Source organism: Alligator mississippiensis, chromosome 1, assembly GCF_030867095.1.
Source record: "Alligator mississippiensis isolate rAllMis1 chromosome 1, rAllMis1, whole genome shotgun sequence".
In the NCBI taxonomy this organism is placed as follows: Eukaryota; Metazoa; Chordata; order Crocodylia; family Alligatoridae; genus Alligator; species Alligator mississippiensis.
In genome coordinates this window covers 64,077,367-64,101,953 of record NC_081824.1, presented here as the reverse complement: position 1 = coordinate 64,101,953, position 24,587 = coordinate 64,077,367, and the positions used below count along the sequence as shown (strand labels likewise).

Here is a 24,587-nt window from a genome sequence, read left to right as displayed (position 1 = left end):
CAATTGTGATGATTTAGGTCTCCGTAAATCCCTCTAAGCTGTAACCCACTGCCACCCCTAGTTTTCTTTTAGCATTATCACTTTCCAGGACTGCTTCACACTGTGTAACTCACTGTGTTTTGATGGAAAACATACAAGCCAATCCACCTGGGCCATACAATTTAAAATTAAATTCTATTCCATTATTCTCTGCCTATAAAGGACTTGCAGTGTTAGCAAAGAGTGATCTGGCTAAAGATGGCCTTAAGAAATTAGTGCCGACTGGTGCAGGTGGTACTAGCTCACCCAAAATCAGAAAGGTGGGAGCAAGGAACTCTTCAGTGAGCTACAACACAAAAAGGAAGCTTACAGGAAATGGGAAGTTCAACAAACAACTGGGAAGGAGAATAAGAGTATTGCTCAGGCATGCAAGGATGAAATCATGAAGTTCAAACCAGAATTGGAGTTGCAGCTAGCAAGGGTAACAAGTAGAGTTTCTACAAGTATGTCACCAACAAGAGGAAGATCAGAGAAAGTGTGGGTCACTTACAGAATGGGGGAGGCAACCTACTGACAGATGTGGAAAAGACTGAAGTACTCAATGTCTTTTTCACCTCAGTCTTCACAGGCAAGGTCAGCCCCCAGACTACTGTACCTGGCAGTACAGTTTGAGGAGGAGATGAGCAGACAACAGGAGCAATAAAACAGGTTAGGGACTATTTAGAAAAGATGGATGTGCACAAATCTATGGGATTGGACGCAATGAAAACTCATGGTGATTGGGAGAGGTTCTGGATAATTCAAAAAGGGTAAATAACGTGCCCATCTTTAAGAAACGGAAGGAGGAGGATCCAGGAAAATACAAACTGGTCAGCCTCAACTTAATCCCTAGAAAAATCATGGAGCAGGTCTTAAAGGAATCCATTTCTAAGCACTTGGAAAAGAAGGCAGGCATGGATACAACAAGGGCAAGTCATGCCTGACCAACCTGATTGCCTTCTAGGATGAGATGACTGGCTCTGTGGATGTGGGGAGAGCAGTGGACATGATATACCTTGACTTTAGCAAGGCTTTTGATATGGTCTCCCAAACCATTCTTGAAAACAAGCTAAAGAAGTACGGGTTGGATGAATGGACTATAAAGTGAACAGAAAGCTGGCTGGATCATCAGGCTCAAAGGGTAGTAATAAATGGCTCGATGTCTAGTTGGCAGCTGGTGTCAAGTGGAGTGCTGGTGAGATAGAAGTTGGAACCCTGCAGAAATGCCAGAATCTATCTATGAAAGAAAAAATATTATTGTGTTCTTTTGGGTGCACGAGTTGCCATTTAAAATTTACCATATAACAAAGGTCAAAACTGAGCATTGAGAGGGTTCAGAGGAGGGCCACCCGCATGATCAGGGAACAGCAGGGCAGGCCCTACAAGGAGAGGCTAAGGGACCTGAACCTATTCAGCCTCCACAAGAGAAGGCTGAGGGGTGATCTAGTGGTCTGTTACAAACTAGTCAGGGGGGACCAGCAGGTATTGGGGGAATCCCTGTTCCCCTGAGCACTACCAGGAGTGACTAGAAATAACGGTCACAAGCTGGCAGAGGGTAGATTCAGACTAGACATCAGGAGGCACTACTTCACTGTCACGGCGGCTAGGATCTGGAACCAACTTCCAAGCGAAGTGGTGCTGGCTCCTACCCTGGGGGTCTTTAAGATGAGGTTAGACGAACACCTCGCTGGGGTCATTTGACCCCAGTACTTTTTCCTGCCATGGCAGGGGGTCGGACTTGATGATCTGCTCAGGTCCCTTCCGATCCTACCAACTATGAAACTATGAAAATTGAAGTAATATTGCTATTCTGGGTAGCTCAGAAACTGCTGTGCTGACTGCTAGTAAATATTGTCTTAATAGAAGCCTTTCTAAGTCTCTATAGGCACGGAAACAACACTGTGCCTTTTGGTCAAAGAGAAATAATCTTGCATTGCTGCAAAACAATCTTGCATTGCTGAAAGCTGCAGAAGCCTTGCACTGCTGCAAAAGAAACATAAAGGAACTTTTCTGCAGAAATGCTAAAAGCACATAGGTTTCAGTGTTGCTTTATGCTCTATCCTTGTTGTCTATGGGGGGGGAGGGGGGGGGTTCCTGGTTATACTGGCATCTAGTGGGCAACATTTTTAAATTCCTGAACTTATACTGCATCGCAGCTGACTGTAAGCAGACCCTATGTAAACTAAATTAATTCAAAGAAACATTTGGCGATTCTTTTGAATGAATCATATTATTTTGAAGAGTAGCATAAAATAAATATTTTCTTACATAAGCTATTGTATAACAGTTCCAATACTATACTGGACTATGCATTGGAATCTCCTGGCACGGACTTGTAGAACATGCAGCCTCCTATTGATTTCAACAGTATATCACTCAAGTAAAGGGGTGTCAAAGATACAGCACACAGGTCTCATCTAACCCGCAGACTATCATCTGGCCAATGGTGCTGCCTGTTGTTTTTGACTGAACCAGACTGGACTGCAACATGCAACAGCCCCATCACCACACATTGCACACAGTGAACAGGACCAGTCCTGAGTGTGCACTGTATGCGATGTGCAAAGCCAAGTGTGGTCCCAGCTGCACACTGCATGAGACACCTGCATTGGACCAGCCCTGCATGTTGGATCCAGCCCATGAGGCCAGTCTATGGGCCTGATTTAGCCTGTGGACTGGGCCCGCACACCTCATCTGGTCCATGGAGTCCAATATATTTGATACCCCTGCTCTAGTAAATCTTGAAGCAATACCAGTGCCCATCTATAACAATCGAAATGCAGCAAAATAAACTATTAAATATAATGTGAATAAGAAAAAAATAATTTACATAATGTGCATTCTGTGATCTCCCCAAAAGGCACAGTTGTATATACATGACCATCACGGATCCACCCCGAGACAAAGATACTTGTAGGGGTTCACCTTATGGTATACATGAATATTCTCCCAAATTAGATTTTATCTCTAGTTGTAGCTAGTACAAAGCTGTGTTCAGTCATATTGTTCTCCTATATGTATGCATCACAGCAGTGGTGCTCAACTTTTTTGCCTCACGGGCCAGACAGAAGGTGCCCAGTCCCTCCATGGGCCAGATTCAGCCAGTGGGCCTAACCTGGCCCTGATCCAGCCACACGGGGATGAAGTGTGGCCTGGCTCTGACCCAACCACATGGGGGAAGGAGGCATAGCCTAGCCCCAAACTGGCTGTATGAGGAGCAGGTGGAAGGGACACTTGGTCTGGCCCTGATCTGGAAGCACAGGACTTGGGAATTTGGTGGTGGAGGTGGGCTGGCGGTAGTAATTGCCACTGCTCCCCTAGTACCAAATTTCCTGACTTGTGGGGAACTTCATTGGCTGGGAGTTGCCAGGGCTCTATGAACCAGATATGGGGGTTGAGTACTGCTGTGTTATAGTATTTGACAGAAATTTAATTTTGATGTATCTTTATATTACAGCCAAGGATGTGTCAGTAAACCAGTGATTAACTTAAGCAGCCCTCAACTGTTCACACTTAGAAGAGGTAATTGTCATGAATGTGACCCCCGTCTCAAAGTTACCATCAAAGGAAACACCCTAGGAGGTAGTCAAGCACTTCTTCTCAGTAGACACCTCTCTGAGAGAGTGAACATCGATGAGGAGACCCACCACAGGATCCGATGTGCAAGTGCTTCCTTTCGGAAATTGCTTCGGCATGTTTTTATTCCTCAGGATCTCCAGAAAGACACCAAGAGCCAGGTCTACAATGCAGTAGACAACCCCAAACAGAACCCCTGGGGAAATGAGGCATGGCCTAGCTCCATGGGGAAAGGGGGTATGGCTTGGCCCCAGGGGTGAAGGGGGCATGGCCTGTCTCCAAACCAAACCCCTGGGGGAAGGAGTGTGGCCTGGCTGCAACTGGCAGTGTGGGACTTGGGGTCTGGGAATTTGGCAGGGGGGTGGTGATTATTGTAGTACTCACCGCTCCCCTACTGCCAAATTTCTCACCCCATAGGGAGCCCCACGGGCTAGATGTGATGGTTCCATGAGCCAGAGGTTGAGCATCCCTGGTCTATGAAAAGCAAACTAAGCAAAGAATCTGACAGGAGGATGCAGAAGGATCTGAAGGGTCAGAGGCAGGGTCTTCAGTCTAACCTAGTAAATCTGGCTAAGGACTGTAACTTTGGATTTGAGGTCTAGAGTAAGAACAGGTTAACATTCTTCTGTTGTTTTCTTTTGTTTGTTTAGTGTTAGACCTCTGTCTATCTCAACATATAGTTACTGACTCCTTATGCTTGTTCTTGTTTTCTCTAATAAATCTTTCTGTTATCTTTTTATAACCCACTTCATGTCACAAATTCTTATGATCTCACGGTATTTTGACCATTCAGACTTGCCCCATTCCATAGAAAGGGAGATCCATCTTTTCTGAGCGCATGACCAGGCAAGGGTGTGATCCTTCTAGAGGGCAAAATCCCCTTTGCGAAGGGCTGGTGAGGCCCAAGCGAGACAGGTAGGGTTGAGGGATCATAGGTCAAGAAGTTGGCCTCTGGCAGTGCACCTCAAATGGTTCTCAGTAGTCAGCAGCAGAGAGCAGAGAAGGTTTAGAGACAGAAAGACAACCCAAGGTTCAAAAGCACACCACCACCATTTTCTGTGCGCTGATGTGCATTTTACTGCTTATACAACTGCATGTGATGCAGCACAGTGTGTGTCAGCTTGCATATGGAGCAGACTCGATTAATCAAGTCTGCTCCAATATGCCGGATATCCAGTGCGCCCCTGCACAAAAATGTATGTGTATAAATGCTTACAGGGGTTGCCTGTATTTGGAAGAATGGAAGAAACAGAGGGGCACAAGGATATTTTACTAAAACTGATGTTGATGGAATAAATAGAATATTTAACCAAATTATTTTATGAAAAATGCTTAAGTATTTTTCCTAAGCAGTGAGACATATTAGACTGTGCAAACAAGGTGCAAGGGAGGTTGTGAATGTCTCAAGTTTTTTTGGTCTTCTATGTATATGGGGAACAAGACAGGGGCTAAAATATGTCAAAGGCTCTCCAAAAATATTCATTTGTGTCTAATATCCTGCAAAAGACTTCCTGATGGTCTGTAAGAAGACAGCCTACATGCTTAAATGTGCCCCAAGCTATGAAAACCTTTTGGAACTCCTAAACTAAACAGCTCAAAAGGATTCTGTCAGAGCTAGATTTTATGAGTCTGCATTCACAGGGATAAGTAAGATGGTCTAAAACAGTGATTCTCAACATTTTCAAACTCAAAGCACCTCTCCATAACTTCTGTGAATTCAGCAGCATGCCATTTCAAAAACGAATGTATTTAATACAGTGCATAAGAGGGGCTAGGCAGTGGGGACAGACCAGCTGCCAAGCAGGGAAAGCTTAAGCCTGCCCTTATGTGCTTATCTCCTCACACCTCCCTTACACGAGTGGATTAATACACAGGCCTATGGGGCCCGGGCTCAGGGGCCTCTGCCAATCATGGCCCCCCCTGGGGGGCAGGTGCTGGAGCAGGGGCCTGCCATGCTCCCCAGCTTGCAGGGTAAAGTCCTGTTAAGCAATGAAACTCGATCATGTGTTAAACGCGTGACAGCTGGTAGGAGGCAGCGGCTGGGAACTTGTATGACCACTCCGTCGGGACGGCTAGGGTGACGTGGCAATGAGGATCCCTACCGCCCCTGCCACTTGCTGCCCAGCTGGCCTCTCCCTCTCCTGTCCCTGTGCCTGGAAGGTGCCTAGTACTACCCTCCCTCCCTCTCAAGTATCAGGTCACAGGACAGGCAGGTGGCTCAGGATGTACCTGGTGCGCACAGAGCCCCCCTAGCTATGCTGGAGCTAAAGCCATCTGTTCAGTGAAATCACACAGAGCTCCCTCGCAGTTAGCTTGGGTGGGGAACTGGGAATCCAAACGCACTAGAGCCTGCCTGGTGGGTACATGCAGTTCATGGTGGATGCAGACAGTGTGTTGGCAAGGGGGGGAGGGGGGCGCAGACCACACCAGATCCCCTTGTGGGTCAGCATGTCATGCTTTAGCCCTACTGCCAAAGCGTGGTTTGGGGCACAGAGAAGGGGAATCCTGCTATCCCCTGGATGCTTTCTGCAATTCTGGACCCCAAATTTAAAAAGCGACTTGATGCCTACCTGGCTGGGGTCATTTGAGCCCAGTTTTCTTCCTGCCCAGGCAGGGGGTCGGACCTGAAGATCTACAAGGTCCCTTCCGACCCTACTTCTATGATTCTATGAAATAAGGCTGCTGATAGAGAGGGCTCTGCAGCTCTCCCAGGTGATGGCAGCTCATGTGGGGACTTGTGAGCTTTCCAGAGGGTGGTTAGATATAGATCTGTCTGTCTGTCTAGAGAGATACATTATATATAGAGAGAAAGATTGTGTATAGGGAGGGTGTGTGTGTGTATATGTGTGTATCTATATAGATATCTACATAGAGAGAGAGAGATGTGTGTATATATATATATATATATAGAGAGAGAGAGAGAGAGAGAGAGAGAGAGAATTAAGGGAGAGAGACGAGGGAGAGAGAAAGAAATTGTGTGTGGGTGCATGTATGTATATATCAATATATCTATACATTTTGGTTACATAATTATGTGCTGGTAACATTAAAACACAGGTGTAATGGGTAAATAAAAGAGAGAGATTTACAGTTTATGAGTTTAGCACATGTTTAATGTTTCAGGAATGATTAAAAAATATTGAGATGTTTTGTGTAGGCCTACTGCTTTATTTTAATTGCAAGAATCACTAATGGTATTTTCAGACTCAGACTCAAGGCTATAGGTACGGCCTGTATTTTTCTTATAGTAGTTTGCCATAGTGTAGGTACAATGTAAAATGTGTATTTAAAAAAAATTAAACAAGAGTCTGTATGACCACTGAACTAAAACGTCATTCCTTTCATGTTAGTATACATTTATGGCAATCCCATGCATCTGAGTCATTTTCCTAGGGCAATTGTTTTATTCAGTTCTGTGTGTGGAAAAATTGAGAAGTTAATTTCAACATCGCATGTTGTGCTTTATTTATTAATGCACCATGTAAGCATTTAATGGGTCTAGTTATTAATGCTTTTTGCTACATTCATGTTTCTAATGGGGCATGGGACACCTCCAATTTTCTGTTTGCCCAGGGCCCCAGTAAATCTTAATCTACCACTGCTCCCTTATCTCCTCATGTTTTCTGCAGCACCCTTTCTAAGGATCTCAGAGCACCCTTGTTGAGAATTGCTGGTCTGAAGTCCAAGGAGGCTATGTCCCACTGACAGTCAATGGGACTATGAAAAGCATGTTTAGATTTCCCAAGTGCTTTTGAGGAGGGCCACACTTGAACCCACCCTGCCTCCCTTCACTCTTATTCATGCACCAACCCCAAAGTCACTCCAGTAGGTGTGCCCTGTATATCTGCTCTCAGGCAAGTCAAAAACAGAGAGCTGGGGAGCACCTGTTAGAGAACACCCCTGTAGCACCTTCACTATCACATTCTACTTTTTGTGCTCATACCTTCGGGACAGGGCATTTACACAATTCCCATGTTTAATAATTTGTATTATTTTCTTTAGTGTTCTGTTTTACCATCTGTTTTTCCTATTGCTAAGCTATCTGCTGTCACACTAAGCCCTTCAAACATTATGCTGTCTTCAAACTATATTTTTTAAATTCTGATTTAAGGGAATGCTGTGCTTTAAGACTTCTTTGTATCCTAGAAAATGTGTTGAGTTGCTGCAAATTAGATTACCAGAGCACATAATCGGTGAAGAACTGACTTCATCTTTTGTGTTTTCCTACATTCTCCTGGAACTCCCAATTTAGTCTAAGCCTTCTTTTTTCCATTACATTTTTAAATAATTTTTTCCCACTTTTTGGTTTATTTTCTTCCTATTAAAGTGCAACTTATGAACTAAACAAAACATTTAGTGACGCAATACATTTTTATTATGCAAAGCAGTAAGCAAATCAATAATTTATTCATTCTTAATGATTCTCCCACTGATTTGTGTGAACTACTGAACTTCTACTGTAATAAAACTATCCAGCCTTTCTAAATTACAGTTGCAGTCTTTGATTCTGTGACCTTTTGGAAGTATAGTTGGCTACACACCTGGTAGACTTTTCATGTGCTTACCTGCCATTTATAAATCTAAATGTTTTACTTGAAAGCAGGTAGTTTTTGTTCTAATCTTTCATGAGAGCCTTCTTTCACAAACTAATCTTTAGAAAACTCAATTTAAATAGCATTTGAGTCATAACATCAACTGTGAAAATTAAAAAACTCAAAGCTGAGCACAAATACTCACTTTAATTTTGAAGACCCTGAACTTCAGCTGGTTACAAAACCACATATTATCAAAACCTTTCTCTAGCATTGTTGTAGCTCCTTTTTCCACCTGATGTTCTTGGTCCTGTAGAGAACTCTGGACAGACACAGCCCCAATGATTCAAGGCTTCCTGTGCATGAAAGGGGGACTACCTGAAAGAAACCTTACTCCAGGATCAGGGACTGTACTTGTTTTTAATCACCTTACCCTAGAAAACTTAGTTCTTAATCAAAACTATAGACAACATCAAGGTCTAGCAGGAAGAACAAACATTCCACACAGTTCAACAGGATAAATACTCACATTCTCTTGCACTTGAATAGACCAATCTCCAAGTGGGGGGCTTGTTGATAATTGAAAGTTTTTGGAAACCACACCCAAATCACCTTTCTCTGACAACCACTGCTGAATCAAATTCCCTCGAGGGTCCTAAAATAAAGCCCATGTTGTATATGAGTGCTGCAAGAGTATGACTTAGCACGAAAATCAGATGACTATACTTTGCCATATGTTCAGACTTTAAACACTGTTTCCAGCTTACTGCTAGATTCCCAGTACACTCACCCGGATGTATATGCTTAATAAAGCTCTGTAGGGTTTGAGATCAGGATAGACAGTCACAATCCGAAACTTCACTTCTTGCCCTGGTTTATAGAAAGACTTGTCGGTCTGGATGAAGACAGAAATACTCTTGGACTCAAATAACAATTTGGTCCTGTTAGAGAATATGTGACGGCCCTCAGCACGCCCTTCCACCAGTAACACATAATCTCCAGAAGCGCTGTTCAAAGGCAGCTGAAAAGAAAACAGTAATTCAGTGTTACACCCTCATAGGCAGTACCTTGCAAATATGAAACGAGAGCTTGTTTCATAAACATTTGTCTTGTATTCTCAGACATTTTCCTAAACTTGTCAATTAGTTCACAAAGAATTAAATAAGATTTCAGTGCAAACACAGTGCTACACCTTTGAATATGCACAGCTCTATGAAAAATCCTCTTTTCAGATAATGTTGTACCAGATATATCCAGCTAAGATTTTAATCAGAGTCTTTGGAAAGTTTGCAACTATTGGCTCACTGTAGCCAAAAATAATCTCATCAGCTGCACCCTCAAAAACATCTCTGTAGGCTGAGTCAGATATACAGCCAATTGGATTACTTGTTTTTACAGAGGTATAGGTTGTAGCAGTGTTGGCCTAAGGACATAGGCGGCAAAAGGAGGGGCTAAAGGGGTTCAGCCCCCACAAACACCAGGCAGCAGTAGGCATTGCATTAGGGAAGCCTGGCCGCAGGGTCCTGCAGCGGGGGGGTAAGGGTGGGCACGCTGAGCTACCCTGCACACACACAGCCAGGATCGCAGCCAACCCAGCCGCAGACAGGTACATTTCTTTTAATCTGTCTTTCTTATTTCCATGGGTTTGGGGGAGGTCAGATCAAGAACCCCACAGTACAGGAGAGAGTGGGGTAGGGGAAAGGCAAATCATTCACCCCTGCCCCTGACCCACTCCTTACTGTACCATGGGATTGTCCCATGACCTGGCCTGGCCAGTGGCGGGCCATGGGACAATCAGAGCCCAGCGACTCCTACAGAGGTGTGGCGCCAAGGGGGGAAAGTATGTGGCACCCCTATCTTGGCACCGTGAATGGGGCCCCGGCCCAGCCAGGCTGTGGGACAATCAGAGCCTGGCACCTCCTCCAGAGAGGTGGTGCCAGGCAGCCAAGGGGGGAGGGCACATGGCCCCGATCTTGGCATGGGCAAGGGCAGGTCACAACTGCGACCTGGGCTCAGCCTCTGCTCCATGTCTCTGTGCCTCGTTGCCACTGCTTTCAAAGCAGTGGGCGCTGCCGTGTGCCTCGCTGCCCAGCCCGCCAAGCAGTAGGACACATGGCAGCACCCGCTGCTTTCGAAACGGTGGCAGTGAGGTGCAGAGACACTGAGCAGAGGCTGAGCCCAGGCCATACCTGCGGCCTACCCTTGCACGTGCAAAGATCGAGGGGCCACATGCTCCCCCCCCCCCCTTGGCTGCCCAGTGCCGCACCTCTGGAGGAGCCACTGGGCTCTTGTGGGGACAACGCAGGGCAGAGCAAGATGGTCACAGGGGTCCTGGGGGCTCCATCCACTCCAGCCCAGCAGTACAGGTGAGACTGGCCCTGCTCCAGCCACCAGCTCTGGGTCCCCCCAGCCAGTGCACAGCCAGGGCCAGGAGGCAGCCAGAGCCAGGATGGGGAGACAGCCAGGGCCGGGAGGCAGCCGGGGCTGGGGCCAGGGCAGCTGGGAAGCAGCCAAAGCCAGCATGGCCAGCGCTAGTGCAGCTGAAAGGCAGCCGTGACTGGTGCACCCAGAGCCAGGAGGCAGCCACGGCCAGCGCAGCATCCAGGGCTGGTGTGGTCAGGGCCGGGAGGTGGCCAGGGGCAGGGAGGTGAGGCATGGCACGGCACCAGGCAATACCACTCCCCCTTGGCCCTTTCCCCTCCCCCCTCAGACTTTCCCATGTGGGGGCCATGTGTGCGTGCATGCACACATGCACGCTCAGTCCCTCCTCTCCCCCCAAATGTTCTTCCTCTGCCTATGCCTAAGGACATAGGCAGACAAGGTTCTTTGAGTAAATCTGGTATCTTTTATTAAAGCAACTCAAATAGTTGGAAAAAAATCTTCTTTGCAAGCTTTCGGGCACAAACGTCCTTTGTCAGGCTGAGGAAGCACCTGCAGTTGCTCTGTGCTTTTCCTATATAGAATGAATAGTAAAGAAACCGGGGCTGGTATGCATGCAAGACATTCAGTCAGTGACATTCTAAATACTTATATATTTTGCCATTTGATTTTGTGTGTTTGTGCCCAAAAGGATGTTTATGCCTAAAAGCTTGCAAACAATTTTTTCCAACTATTTGAGTTGCTCTAATAAAAGATATCAGATTTACCCCAAAAGCCTTGTTTTTACAGAGGCACCTTCCTTGTTAGCAATCCTTGTTAAATGTCATGGAATGTGGGTGAGGACCTATCATGATACTTTTCTCTGTAATTTTTCCTCCCAAATATAGATCCACAGCTACTAAGCATACTAACCAGTTTGGGTTTTTTTGGACATTTGGGATCCTGGTTTTCTCTGATTAAAATCACAAATTCTCTGATTAAACCCCCAAAATTGATGATTAAAATAAAAGGCCACTAATATAAATATTATCAGTTGAACACAATGTTTTATTGATATATTGATAGCTTTAAAGCAATTTGGAAGCCTACCAGTGTCTCAATCACTATAATAAAAGAAATTCTAAATACCTATACATTTGGCATTTGATTTTGGGTTTTTCATACTGGAAAATCAGACCTCCTGCTCAAACCACTCTGTATATCCCAGGGAATTATGCACAGAAAAATTCAAAATTATGTAAAGAAAAATTCAAAATTATACAAAATTAATATTATTATTTTACAAATTCAACTAAATATAACACTATTTGAACCTTCATTAGAAATATATGCAGGTACTCTGGTTGAGGGGTGGGGGTGGGATGGGTGCATGAGGTGGAATTTGTGAAGGTGTGGGGGTGTGTGGGGCAGGAGCGGGCAATTATTTTGGGCAGAGGGACGCTTACTGAGTTTTGGCAAGCCATCGAGGGCTGCATGACAGACAGCCCAGGGCAGATTAATATTAATTTTCTAAATTTTTTAGGGGCCCCACAGGCCAGATAGACTGGCCTGGAGGGCTGCACCTCGCCCCCGGGCCACATTTTGCCCTCGCCTGGTGTGGAGGGTTTCCAAGCAGATTGTGAAGGGATGCGAGGGGTGTGGGTATGGAAGTATGTGGGGTTTGTGGGTGGGTGTGGGGTTTGACCAGCAGCTCAGCAGCAGGAGGCAGCAGGCCCCCGGGGCACTCATGGCCACAGCAGGCAGAGCCCCCAGCCCTGCCAGTGCCCCCTATTCCTGACCTGCAGCCCCCCACCCCATTCCTGACCTGCAGCCCCCCACCCTCTGCAGCCCTGGCAGTGGAGGGCCCCAGCAAGCACCACTTACCTCAAAGGCTCCAGGAGGGAAAGGGAGCCTGAACCAAGCCCTGGCTGACAGTCTCAGGCCTACCCCTTCCCCCTTTCCCTCCCCGTCGGGACAGGACCTAGGGTTTGCCACCCTATTTGCAAGAAGCTCTTGCAGGCTAGAACTCTGCGAGCCTGCAGAAAGCTCTTTGCAAAAGTGTAAAATCTACAGGTAATTCCATTAAAATGAAAAATCTGCTTTTTTCTCTGTTAAAAGGAAAAATCTGTGGGTGTCTTCCATTTTTTTGTGGGAAACAAAAAACCCAGATCCCTGGTAATAAACCAACCTATTTCCAGAGTAGATTGGCCTGTTCTGCAGCCAGCATACATGATCTTTCAGTATGCATGACTAGAAAGGGTTACAGATGAACCACACTGGATAGATAAAAAGTCTGACTAAAAGTATCTTTTCTGCAATTACCTACTACAGTTTCCTTAAAAGGCATTCCAGTATGCCTTATAAACATATTGTCTAATTTTTCCTGGAATAAACTTCCTGTTATGTAAATAGTACGTTTCCTTAAACATATATATAGCTGGAACACAAAGAAAAATTTTCTCATTTTTTAACTTCGAATGCTTTAATTTTGATACTTTTCAGAGTCCTCAGATTTTTCCAGATTTCAACTAATGATGAATTTTCCTGGAAAGTTTGAAGAAAAGCCATGGTAAAATATGTGCGTGCAGGTTATGCTTTTCTCATTATAAAGAAATAGTGGCAGTTCTTTTTAACAGCACTAGTACTATGTACTTTACCATACAAAATGAGAATTTAAAAGTGAGATTTCTAGGTCTGGGTGGTGCCTTTCAGTGAATACTGGGGTTGATCTGGCTATGTTACAGCAGTTTAATGATCCATACTTAAGTGTACATGCTATATTTCTTATAATACTTCTGAAAGTTAATCTTCAAGTACCAGAGCCTACCTAACAAGCTGGCAAAGCTAAGGGAGTGATATGGCCACTATCACATCACAACTGAGCCTTTGGACCCCCAGCTGATGACAAAGTAGCCATGGTCAGCTGTATCAAACAGCTTTGACAGCTTTCAGCACAAATCTGGAACAGGCCTCAAACTCGTACCTCTGGTTCTATGGTGAACATCTTACCCAAAATAATTACCTTCCACCAGCACATTTTGGGGAGAGACTCAGTAACGTGGAAATCAAAACTCCTTCCCTTTCATAACATTGTATACAGAGCCAGTATAGAAATCCGGTTCAGCAGTGCCAACTGGATATTGAGGCTCTCTGCAGAGTCTCGTGTAGTACATAGGCAAGTTTCAGCCCAAATGAGGTAACAGGAGAGAATTAATGAGCAGGGATACCATGAATCATTCTAGCCCAAATTCTAGATCTTGCAGTTTCATCATTTCTCTAAATATAAAACTCAATTTAAGCCAAAAAGGGAATCTTGTTTAAAAAAGCTTAGGAAGTGGCAGAGCTCTTTAATTGTAAACATGGAGAAAAGCCTCTGAAGTGAACTATAACAGTTTTAACATGGAAGTTAAGAGCAGATCTTGAGTATGGTAACAAGAATTACATCTATTAATTCACCAGGTACAGCACTTCAAAAATATTCTACTGTGTTCAGTAATTAAAACCCTCTCTTGCTTTTAGAAATTGTTTTAAGGTCATACAATGAGCAAATGTAAATTCCAGGGTGAGAAAAGAGTTATATAAAGAGTAAGAGGATAAATATGTATGTCTGTAAACAATATGTAGATGAAAACATCCACACAGAAATCAATGTGTGTTTAGTCTCTTTGGCAAGTTTTCTATTTATAAAAAGTCAAAAATGAAAATAAACCCTGAAGGCATACAGAAAGAAGGAAAACAGGCACACTTTTTCTCCCTCTTCATGTTTCATACAGCAAACATCTGTCATAGGAAAAACATCCTTGTTCAAAATTAGAATTTAACTAAAGTTTTAGAGGTAAGAAACTGAACTAAATTTGTACTGTTTTTTCTTAAACTGGAAGTTTCAGTAGGCCAATTGCCAAGAACATATGATTCACATCTTCTAGCTTCTCATTTTAAATGCACAAGCATCCTAGAAAATATTAACTAAGGACACAGATCCAGTTATAATTTTTCTTCAAAGAATTGTTTAAAGTGAATTAAACTTACATAGGTTTAATTACATGATTTCTAGACTCATGTTGCTGTCATGATATATTTTGTGCTAGGTTGAATTTGTGAATATTATAATGTACTTAATATATAGCATTTCATAAAAATGCAGGCCAAAGGTCCAAGAAGCGTTCAGAGTAACAGATAAAATGAACTAGGAACCTGTTCTACATTATCACCGCATTTCCCTACAATTTCCTCACAATTATTATATCAACAAACTTGCAAGGATTGGTTTGGTACCTGATGAAAAATCCACAAATGCGGTTTGCAGTTCCCAAATATTTTTTCATAGATTGTTGCTATTATTATTCATGGCAGCCCAAATAGGCTGCTTCATCAGAGTTTTGATTTCCTAAAAATGTTTAATTCTTCTACAAAAATCATCACATTTTTTCCTTCCTGTTACTTTCCTGGATGTTCTATTTTCTGATCTCCAAGCCAATCAAACTTGTAAAGTCAGCAACATACATATAGGCATAACTACATTCCAATAAACTATACTGCTATATTTGTGTTTCTCAGACGACAAGGACCATAAGTTTGGTATGTATTTTGCAGAAGGTCAGTGCTAAAATAATGGTAGGCATTCAGTTAAACCCTTTAATCTAATAAACAACTACTCTAAAAAGCATATTTCATAATCAAAAAAAGAGTTAGGCCATTCTTAAACAGCTTTCAGTAGGAGTTCTATTTGTCAGAACCCATTGTTCATATGCCTGTAGTACAGTGGAGAATTCTATACTTTGATACAGAAGGCATAGTCTGTCAATCATTTTGTAAGTAGGTCACGGGTAAAAAATCCCAGAGCCCAGTGACTATATATTAATGACCTAGAAAAAGTTCCCGCCAAATTGCAGCTTCTTTGCACGGTGGAGTTTTCTGCTGCAGAGGAGAACCCCGGGTGCAAAAGAGTTCCCGCCAATTCATAGCTTTTTTGCAGGGTGCATTTCTGAGCTGCAGAGAGGAAATGCACGTTGCAGGCAGTTCCCGCCATTTGTATTTAAATTTGAGTCCCGCAATTGGCCAGTTCTAAATTATTCACACGTGGCAGCCAGTGATTGGCTTGCTAGCCATATAAGAGGTTGAAGCAGTTTCCGCTCAAGTTGGAGAACTCCACACACACCTCGTGGAGAACTCTGAGTACACTGTGGAGCCTAGCAAACTCCGCGTGTGTCTTAGAGAAGAACTTAGCGGCCTGATCAACCACTAAGGACTCCCCGTCACCGACCCAAGGGGGCCTAGCACACCCCCACCCGAGACGCAAGACGACTGCCGGCCCAAACACCCCGACACATTTGCAGACCGACCAAACGAATTCTGTAATTTCTGCCCGACCCCTGTACCTTTTTGCAGCTGTAACCAAAGCAAGCTTCTGACCTGCACTGTATGACCAGTGTAAGTAAAGCAATCTATTTGTTAAATCAATACGCTTGAGTACCTGATTCCACTCCAAGCGTCACAAGTACCTGCCCGCCGACTAGGTCTCCTAAAGCCCCAAACCCCGCACCGTGGCTCTCGGCGGCGACACTATTATGTGAATATTTTCTCTTAATTCAGTCTGCTTTCTTATGCACGCTCTCCATCTAATTTCTACTTTTCCCTAGGCAGAGGATGGAAGCTATGAAGAGCAATTTTCCCTCATTCCCTCCAAAAAAAAATGAATATCATCCTTGTCTTCACTTTCATATTCTTAAAATAAGAAAAAACAAAGAGCAGGTTATGAGAATACGAAGTATACCTGTAAACCACATCAGTTACTGGCATGAGCTCTTGCATCAGCCCTGTAAGTCAGTGTTTCCATTGGAAAACATGACAGCTAAAATCAGTAACATGAAGTAACTGTTCACCTGTATTATGTTACCAGCCAATTATACAGAAAGCTACATGGATGACTACCACAGCTATGCTAATGAAAAAAACATTTTCTAGTTCAAGAATGTGTAAGATATACCTTGCCAGAGAGTGGTAAAAGACTGCATTGACTGAACTCTATAGTAGGGTAACCACCTTTTAAAAATGGGAAGGCAGGACACAACATGAGGCTCTCAAGGGGAGGGCAGCAGAGTGGGGAGCCCCGAGCCCACAGTGGGCAGCCCACATCCATCCCACACACAAATCTGGAGGGACACATGCTCCCACATACTTCCTCCCAGGAGTGCAAGCCCTCCCATGACCCACCACACCCCTTGGATGAGCTGCCCTTGCTCCCCACCCCGGCCCTGGGCCACACGCATTGTCCTGGCTGTGCAGTACCCCAAGCCCCTGCCCCACTCCCTCCCTCACTGTGGGGGCCTCAATCTACCCCTCTCACCTACCTATGCCCCCTATTCCCCCATAGACTTACCTGCAGGAGCTGCTTTCTATGCTGCCTGGCTGTATTTCCAGCTATGTGCATGTTTGTGGGCGCATGTATGCACGTAGCACCCTCTGCATCATAACCCCGGCAATCTCAAGCACACCCTTGCAGGCTGGAATGTTGCCAGCCTGCAAAGGAAAACCCGCTGTTTCCTGTGGCAAACGGAAAACCCAGATCCCTGCACAATACTGTGTATCTGAGACAAAAGCTGTCCTGGAGTCATGCAGCCAGGGACCAGGACTTGAGGTTCCCATTCCAGGACTGTCCTGCCTCATTAGGATGCATGGTCACCCTACTCTATAGGTTCCTCAGTTGTACCTTCTCAAGCATACCAATCTACCAGCTCCTGGAGTTTCATAGATTTCACAGACATTAGGGCTGGAAGGGACCTCATAAGATAATTGGGTCCAGCCCCCTGCCCAAGGGGCAGGAAGTCAGCTAGAGTCAAAGGAACCCAGCAAGATAAGCATGCAAATGTTTCTTAAAAGAGTCCAGAGTAGGTGCTTGCACCACTTCTTGGGGGGGGGGGGGGGAGTCTGTTCTAGGCCTTGGCGGCTCAAAAAGTAAAGAAGTTTTTCCTTATGTCCAGCCTAAAATGGTCTTGCAGGAGATTGTGATGGTTGGACCTTGTCATTCCTTAGGGTGCTCTGGTGAACAGGCATTCCCCCAGGTCCTGATGCATGCCCTTTATACACTTACAGGCTGCCACCAAGTCACCCCTGAGCCTGTGCTTCTCCAGGCTGAAGAGTCCCATAGCTCGCAGCCTCTCTTCATAAGGCCTGTTCTCTTGCCCTCTGATCACAAGCATGGCTCTCCTCTGGATTCTTTCAAGCTTGTCCACATCCTTCCTGAATTGTGGAGCCCAGAACTGGATGCAGTACTCCAGCTGCAACCTCACCAAAGCCAAGTACAGAGGGTGAATGACATCCTGGGTCTTGCTCCAGATGCATCAGTAGATGCAAGCCAGAGCTTTGTTCTCTTTGCCAGCTGAGGTATCACATCGGTGGCTCATGTACATCTTGTGGTCAGTCATGGCCCCAAATCTCTTTTGGCTGTGGTGCTAGGGAGTATAGCATTGCTGAGCCTATAACGTGATGTGGGGTTTTTTTCCGAAGGTGGAGCACCTTGCATTTCTCCATATGAACGCCATCAGATTTTCATCAGCCCAGCTTGCAAGCCTATCAAGGTCAACTTGGATCACTAGCCTATCCTCAAGTGTGGATACTCTTCCCCAAAGTTTGGGGTCATCAGTGAACTTAGCCAGTCCGCTTCTGACACTAGTGTCCAGATCGTTTATAAAGACATTAAAGAGTACAGGTCTGAGTATGGAGCGTTAGGGGACAACACTGGTCACTGAGTGCCATGTTGATTCAGTTCCGTCAGCTACCACTCTCTGGGTCTGCCCTCAGAGCCAGTTCCCCAGCCATTGGACTGTGGTGTAGTTAAGGCCACAGTTGCCCAATTTTTCCATGAGGACATCATGGGCCACCAGGTCAAAGGCTTTTTTAAAGTCCAAATATATTATATCTGCCTCTTCCCTTTTGTACAGGTGATACGTCACCTGGTCCTAGAAAGAAATGAGGTTGGTCAGGGAAGACCTACTTGCAACAAACCCATGCTGGCTGTCTCTCAGAATGTTGCCTTCTATTAGCCTTTCAAGAATGGTTTCTTTGATATTTTTTTCCCAGAACTTCCCAGGGATTGAGGTCAGACTGATTGGCCTGTAGTTCCTCCTCTTCTTGAAGACAGGCACCACATTGGCCCTCTTCCAATGTTCAGGTACTTCACCCAAGCACCACGAGTTCTCAAATATCCTTGCCAGTGGCTGCTCTATGGTGTCTGCCAGTTCCTTTAGCACTCTTGGGTGCAATCTATCCAGACCAGCTGATTTGTGGGGATCCAGCCTCTCAAGATGTTCCCTCATAAGATCCACACCAATGGCAGGCATATATTCAGCCTCACCCTGGTCATCCCGTATCATGTTAGGCAGGGTAGTCCCTCTGGGCTCGTGAAAAACCAATGCACAGTAATCATTAAGCAGAATCGCTTTTTCCTGAGTGTCGGTAGTCAGCTGCCCCATCTGGTTTAGCAGGGGTCCAATGTTGCCCTTGGTTTTCTTTCAACCCCCCACATATCTGAAAAAGGACTTTTTATTGTTCTTTATTCATGTAGCCAGTTGGAGTTCGGTTGCAACCTTGGCTTTCCTAGTTCACTCCCTACAGGTGCGGACCACTGAAGAATACTCCTCCTTAGTGGTATTTCCTGTCTTCCATCCTTTATAAGCCTCTCTTTTCAGACGCAGGAGGTCCATGAGTTGAGCCAAGGTGGTTGTTGAGCCCTTTTACCACCTTTCCTATGGGTTGGGATGAACTTCCCTTGTGCTTCTAGGGTCGCTCCCTTAAGGAGCAACTACTCATCATGAACTCCCCTCCCTGTCAAACCATGGCCTCTCAGGGCCTCAAGAACAAGCTTCCTGAGCTTATGAAAGTCAGCTTTCCTAAAGTCGAGGACTACTGCATTGCTGGCTAACTTCCCAGCTTTGCGACATATAGCAAAAGTGATCATCTCGTGGTCACCCTCTACCAGCTTCCCTTCAATTTTTAGATCACTGATTAGAGCATCCCCTCTGGCCAGTACCAGGTCCAGCAGCGCCTTACCTCTTGTCAGCCCATAAACTTCTTGAAACAGGTGGAGCTCAGCCACGCATGTGAGGAAGCTTTGAGACCGATTGTATTTGGCCAAGTCCTCTTCTATTTCCTGCCCCAGAAAAGTCTCCCCCCACCACCTGCCTCTCAAGCCCCACCCTCCCCCTTTACCTTAGCTCTGGACTGGCAGGCTCCATCCCTGCTGCAGCTGGAGGCATGAAGCATGGCTCCAGTCTAGCAGTGGCATGGAGCCAGCACTGCTATTGCAGCTGAACGGAAAGGGAGAGAGAGAGAAGTGGCATGGAGCGGGAAGACTGGGGGCAGAAGGGGAGGGCGCACAGAGGCAAACAGAGGTAGTGGGGTGGGGGGAGGCAGTAGGCAGCAGCTGTGACTCCAGCTCCAGCCCAGCCACCATAGCAGCTACCTGCCCCACCCCACTGCCTTGTGCTTGACTGTAAGGCAAGGGGCCTTTCCCTCTGCCCCCATGCTAAATGGTAGGGGGAGAACCTCATCTTCTAATGGAGCAAATATAGCACATACCATGCAGAGGATTTAACTTGGGAATACTCTGAGGAGCTCTAAGGGCTGTCCAAATAGCAATTAATGTATTCAGTTCGTTACATCTTTTTCTTTTCCTGAATTATCCATAAAAGGACTGCAATTTGTTTGAAGACTGAATATTTGTGCAGATATTGAACTTTGATGTGAATGCACAACTTTGAACTTTTTTGCTGTAATACTTTAGGTATTCAGTATTTGTCATTCACTTCCAACTACTTTGATCAGACAGATCACTTAAAACCAGAATTCAAAGATACTGAGTATCTGCAGTTTGATAGTTCCTGTGGATTCTCAAAACCTTAGAAAGGCCTTAGAAAACTAGAAAATTAGTTCTTTTGTAGGATAGCATAACTCCTAAAGCAGGCTACCAGCATTGACTCTCGTGATTATAAATTCAAAACTCTCTTTCCATACATTTTATGTAATGCTTGATTAAGTTTGTGTTTAAATCTACATTCTTATTTTAAGTTTGTCTACATTAAACACGCAAATCCTAAAAAGGACTGTACATAAACATTGTTCACATTGTTGATTTAATATCTGGATTTTTTTGCATCACTTGGCTCTACTAAAAAGCATTCACAGTGTGTTGATGTGATAAATCATCCTCTGACAAACTCTTCAGCTTCACAACAGCTGATGTGCTGGCAATAACTGGTGTCCCCAACTCAAACAGAGCCTCCAAAATAGAAAACTAAGCAGTGGCATGTATCTGCATATATCTCCTTGAGGGCTTATAGGCTTGCCTTGTCCTAACACCTTGCCTCAGCTCTGGTCACCTCTCTCACTCCTGATTTCTGTGACTGGCTCCTGATCTCTAGTTTGTTCCTGAGTATGACTTAGGTTTTACACCTATCTTCCCAACTCTAGCCCCTGCATCTAACAGCTCTCAGCTTCCTGATTTTAAATCCTCCCTCTGTCTTGGCTTCTGGTTCTCTGGATTTTCTTCTGGCCCTCCCTTTCCCTGACTCTTAACCTGATTTTCTGACTCCCAGATGTTAACCTCCTGACATGTGACCCAGCTCTAACCACTGGGATGACAGCAAATCCTGGTCCCAGAGTTTATTCACCATTTTTGTCAGCAGCTACCAAATATCAGGTGCTCTGAGACAGTCTTATGCCAGCTGATGTTGGACACTTCCTCCTTAAACTTCTAATTATTTGTTACAAACCTCAAAGCATTTGGACTAGAACAATGCTGGTTTGATGGTCAGCAGCTAGTCTTTAAATTTGAAAATAACTAGCACCATGCACAAAATATGCCATGCCACCAATATAAGCCAATAAAGCACGTAATGAGAGACTACAGTATTTCAACAATAACCTTTTCTGTCAAGTATAATAGGAAAAGGAATACTTACTGCTGGAAGAACAAGTATCCCAAAGGAACCTATATTTAAAAAGGGAAAAGAAAAAGAAAAATTAAATTCTGAACTACCTCTTCAGCAATAACTAGCTAACAATTCACATACAGCCATGCATTGCTGAAGCTTCCTGCCACATTCTTACCAACATGAGTGGCCAGGGGTGGATCCAAGGGGGCGACAAGCATACTAGTACACTTGGACCCACTTTTATTCTTGGTTCAACCAAAGTTTAAACCCAACTACCTTGCAGTGGCAGCATCATTTCAGGTCAGGCAGTGCTAACTGACTTCATGGCTCATTTTAATCTACCTGATCCCTTCTACAACCCTTTATTCCACAGGTGTTAACAATCCTCTCTTCTTTTTAATGGTACTGATGTCCCCTGAAGCTATCCTTTGTTCTGAAATTCTTTCTGTTAGCTGTTCCTGGTAAATGAAACTCCTATTTCACAGCCCTTCAGATTGCTTTTGCTTTCATCTTAAACTTAATAATACAGCCCTAGTTCCCTAGCACATTAGTAAAGCTTCTGGTTTATTTTTTACTAGATAAAACTGTGTGTTATTTTATATGTGATGATGCACCTCACCATCTGCACCTCCCTTTTCAAAATTTTAGATCCACCTCTGTGAGTGGTATTCCAGGCTTGGTTGGAGATGTACCAGAACTTGGAAATTTGTGATAAAGCAGCTTCAGGCACTTATAGTTCCTAGGATTAAACAAAGATGGCATCATGTTCCATCTCTACTCCCTAGCATTACTCTAACACATCAGGAGATCTGATCCCATATTCTTTCTTCCAACTACTTACTCCTTTATTTAAGTCTCGGTGCCCATGAAAGAACAGAACAGGAATTGGTAAAAGCAAGGCACAGTGTGATCAAACACTGTGCAAACTGACTCGTAATAGTTCTGTGAATCCATTTCAGTGACTTTTTTTAATATGAGATTTGAAATGTAATGAAAACAATACTTCCTAAGACTTAAAATAGAGATAATATCCAGTGAAGTCATTTTTTCAGAACAGCTACTTACATCAAAGATAACAAATGCCTTCTTTAGCCTCCAAACCTAACCTCAACAGCAAATTCTTGCAGCAAAGTTATAAAGTCACTCCTTCCTAGTAATAGCTCTCTTTTCCTGTGCATAATATCTGTGCGAATTAATCTGAAGGCTCTTCAAGGAAGGGACTTGCTATTTTCACGCTCTTTGACCAAAACAAACATTTTAAGCAAGGGGCAGGATTCTGTTTCCATTTTTGTGCCTAAATGGCAGTTTGCTAGCTATCTAAGTGGCATTTTTGGTACTTAAACACAGGTTGTAATTCTGCTACTTCTGCACTGTACACATATAAGTGTGTGCACATATGCTGAGCATGTGCAGTCACATACACACTGGTCAGGCACATATGCAGCTAAGTACTTGAGCATAAGTCTGGAAAAAGGAAGAAAGAAGAGGCCCCTTTTACCATTAGTCCCAAGAATTGAGTGGATAGGGCACTTGCCAAGGAATTGGGAGACGCGTACCAAGTCTCATTTCGTGGGTTTGACCCTGTGTTAATACAACGTCCTTGTATACTGTTCTAACCACCATGCAAGAGGTAAAAAATTATCTAGTCCCTTCTCTAGCACTCCTTTTAAAACTATCTCGCTGCCCTTTGCATTGAATAGCCATTGGATAAGATGGATGGAGAGCAGTGCAGAAGAAATTTTTCATCCTATTGAGAACACAGGTTTAGCATCGACTCAGGCAGGGGTAGGCAAAATACAGCCCACGGGCTGGTTCCAGCCTGCCAGGTGATTCCATCCAGCTCGTGGGACCCCTCCAAAAGCTAAAACACAACTATCACCAGCCTTTGGCTGCCCCTCTGAAGGCCAGTGCCTCCGTACAGGAGGTGGCAGTGCCCTCTGCAGCAGCAGCTCTGGGCCTGGTTGCTAAGCAACCAGAGCCCACCCCAGCCTGGCCTGCCCCAGTCCCAGCCCCAAGGTAGGGGATACTGGAGACAAGAAGCTTCTGCCTGGCAGAGGCTCTAGTCTGGCAGCCCTGTGGCTGTTTCCAGCCTCCCTCCCTGCAAGAGTGACAATTCAGGTAAGGGCCCCACTGGGCCGGGGGCCAGGGACTCCCACTGAGGGAAAAGGGGCCAGGGCTGCAGGAACAGCGCGCTATGGGGCTGGCTCAGGCTGGCCCCACACGCTGCTGCCATGTGCAGCTGGAGATTCAGGAGGGAGCACAAGGAGCTGCGTGCTATGGGGCCAGGCTGAGCCGGCCCTGCGCACTGCCACTACATGCGGCTCAGGCAACTTGCACACTCCAGGGACCCACCCACACACCCCCCACCATACCCACACACACTCCCACACACACACTCACACCCTCGTACACACCACCCACCCCCCTCACCCCACCATACTCATAGCCACACCCATACCCTCCCCTACACCCTACAAATATACACACCCATGCATCCCACCCTCCACTATACCCACACCCCACACACGTGCCCTCACTCCCCAACCACACACCCCTCACATATAACCATCTATCCCCCCCAATATACAAGAGTAAGAGCCGTTATGCAATCACCTCTATATACACTATGCAAGCACACTTAAACCAGGAAAAATATATATTTTGAAATAAAATTAAAGTATGTTATCATAGATTATTATTTTTTAGTATATAATTTGGGGCTTTTTCCAGTTCCAAGATGGCACCCCACCCCAAAAGGAGGACTTCCATGGCAAGGGGATAGACTTTCCATAGCAAAGGCCAGGGGTTAGGAGCAGGACTCCTGGTCCCAAAATGGTAACCAGGGGGGCAGGGCACCTGTCAAGGAGTGGAGCTACCCTTGGGCCCCTCAACATCTCACCAAAACTCATTAAGCAGACCTCCAGCTGAAATAATTGCCCACTCCTGCCTTAGAAGGCAGCAGCCATCTTAATGGTAACCGCACCCTTTCTCGCTTTTTCTCTTCTTCCTGGTCCCTTCTCTTGCCTGATGAGGAAGCCAACTTTAAGAGAAATCTGGATGATGCCTTTTTATGATGTGGTGGATAAAGCACTGTGCTACAAAGTCAAGAGATACAGGTTCAAACAGCCTCTGGGGACGGGGGGCTAGAATGCAGGTATTTCCTTCCTGGGTA

At 45.1% G+C, this 24,587-nt stretch overlaps 1 protein-coding gene across 3 annotated transcripts in view; it reads right to left on the bottom strand.

Annotated features, from left to right (window-relative positions):
* CD109 (CD109 molecule) overlaps positions 1–24,587 on the bottom strand; it is a 125,435-nt gene that overhangs the window by 79,812 nt on the left and 21,036 nt on the right. For all 3 annotated transcript variants that reach the window (XM_059731221.1, XM_059731222.1, XM_019496871.2), the window contains exons 3-5: positions 21,443–21,471; positions 8,917–9,147; positions 8,656–8,781 (exon numbers count right to left, since the gene is read on the bottom strand). In XM_059731221.1, the coding sequence (XP_059587204.1) occupies positions 8,656–8,781; positions 8,917–9,147; positions 21,443–21,471 (386 nt within the window). The remainder of the gene's footprint in view (positions 1–8,655; positions 8,782–8,916; positions 9,148–21,442; positions 21,472–24,587) is intronic.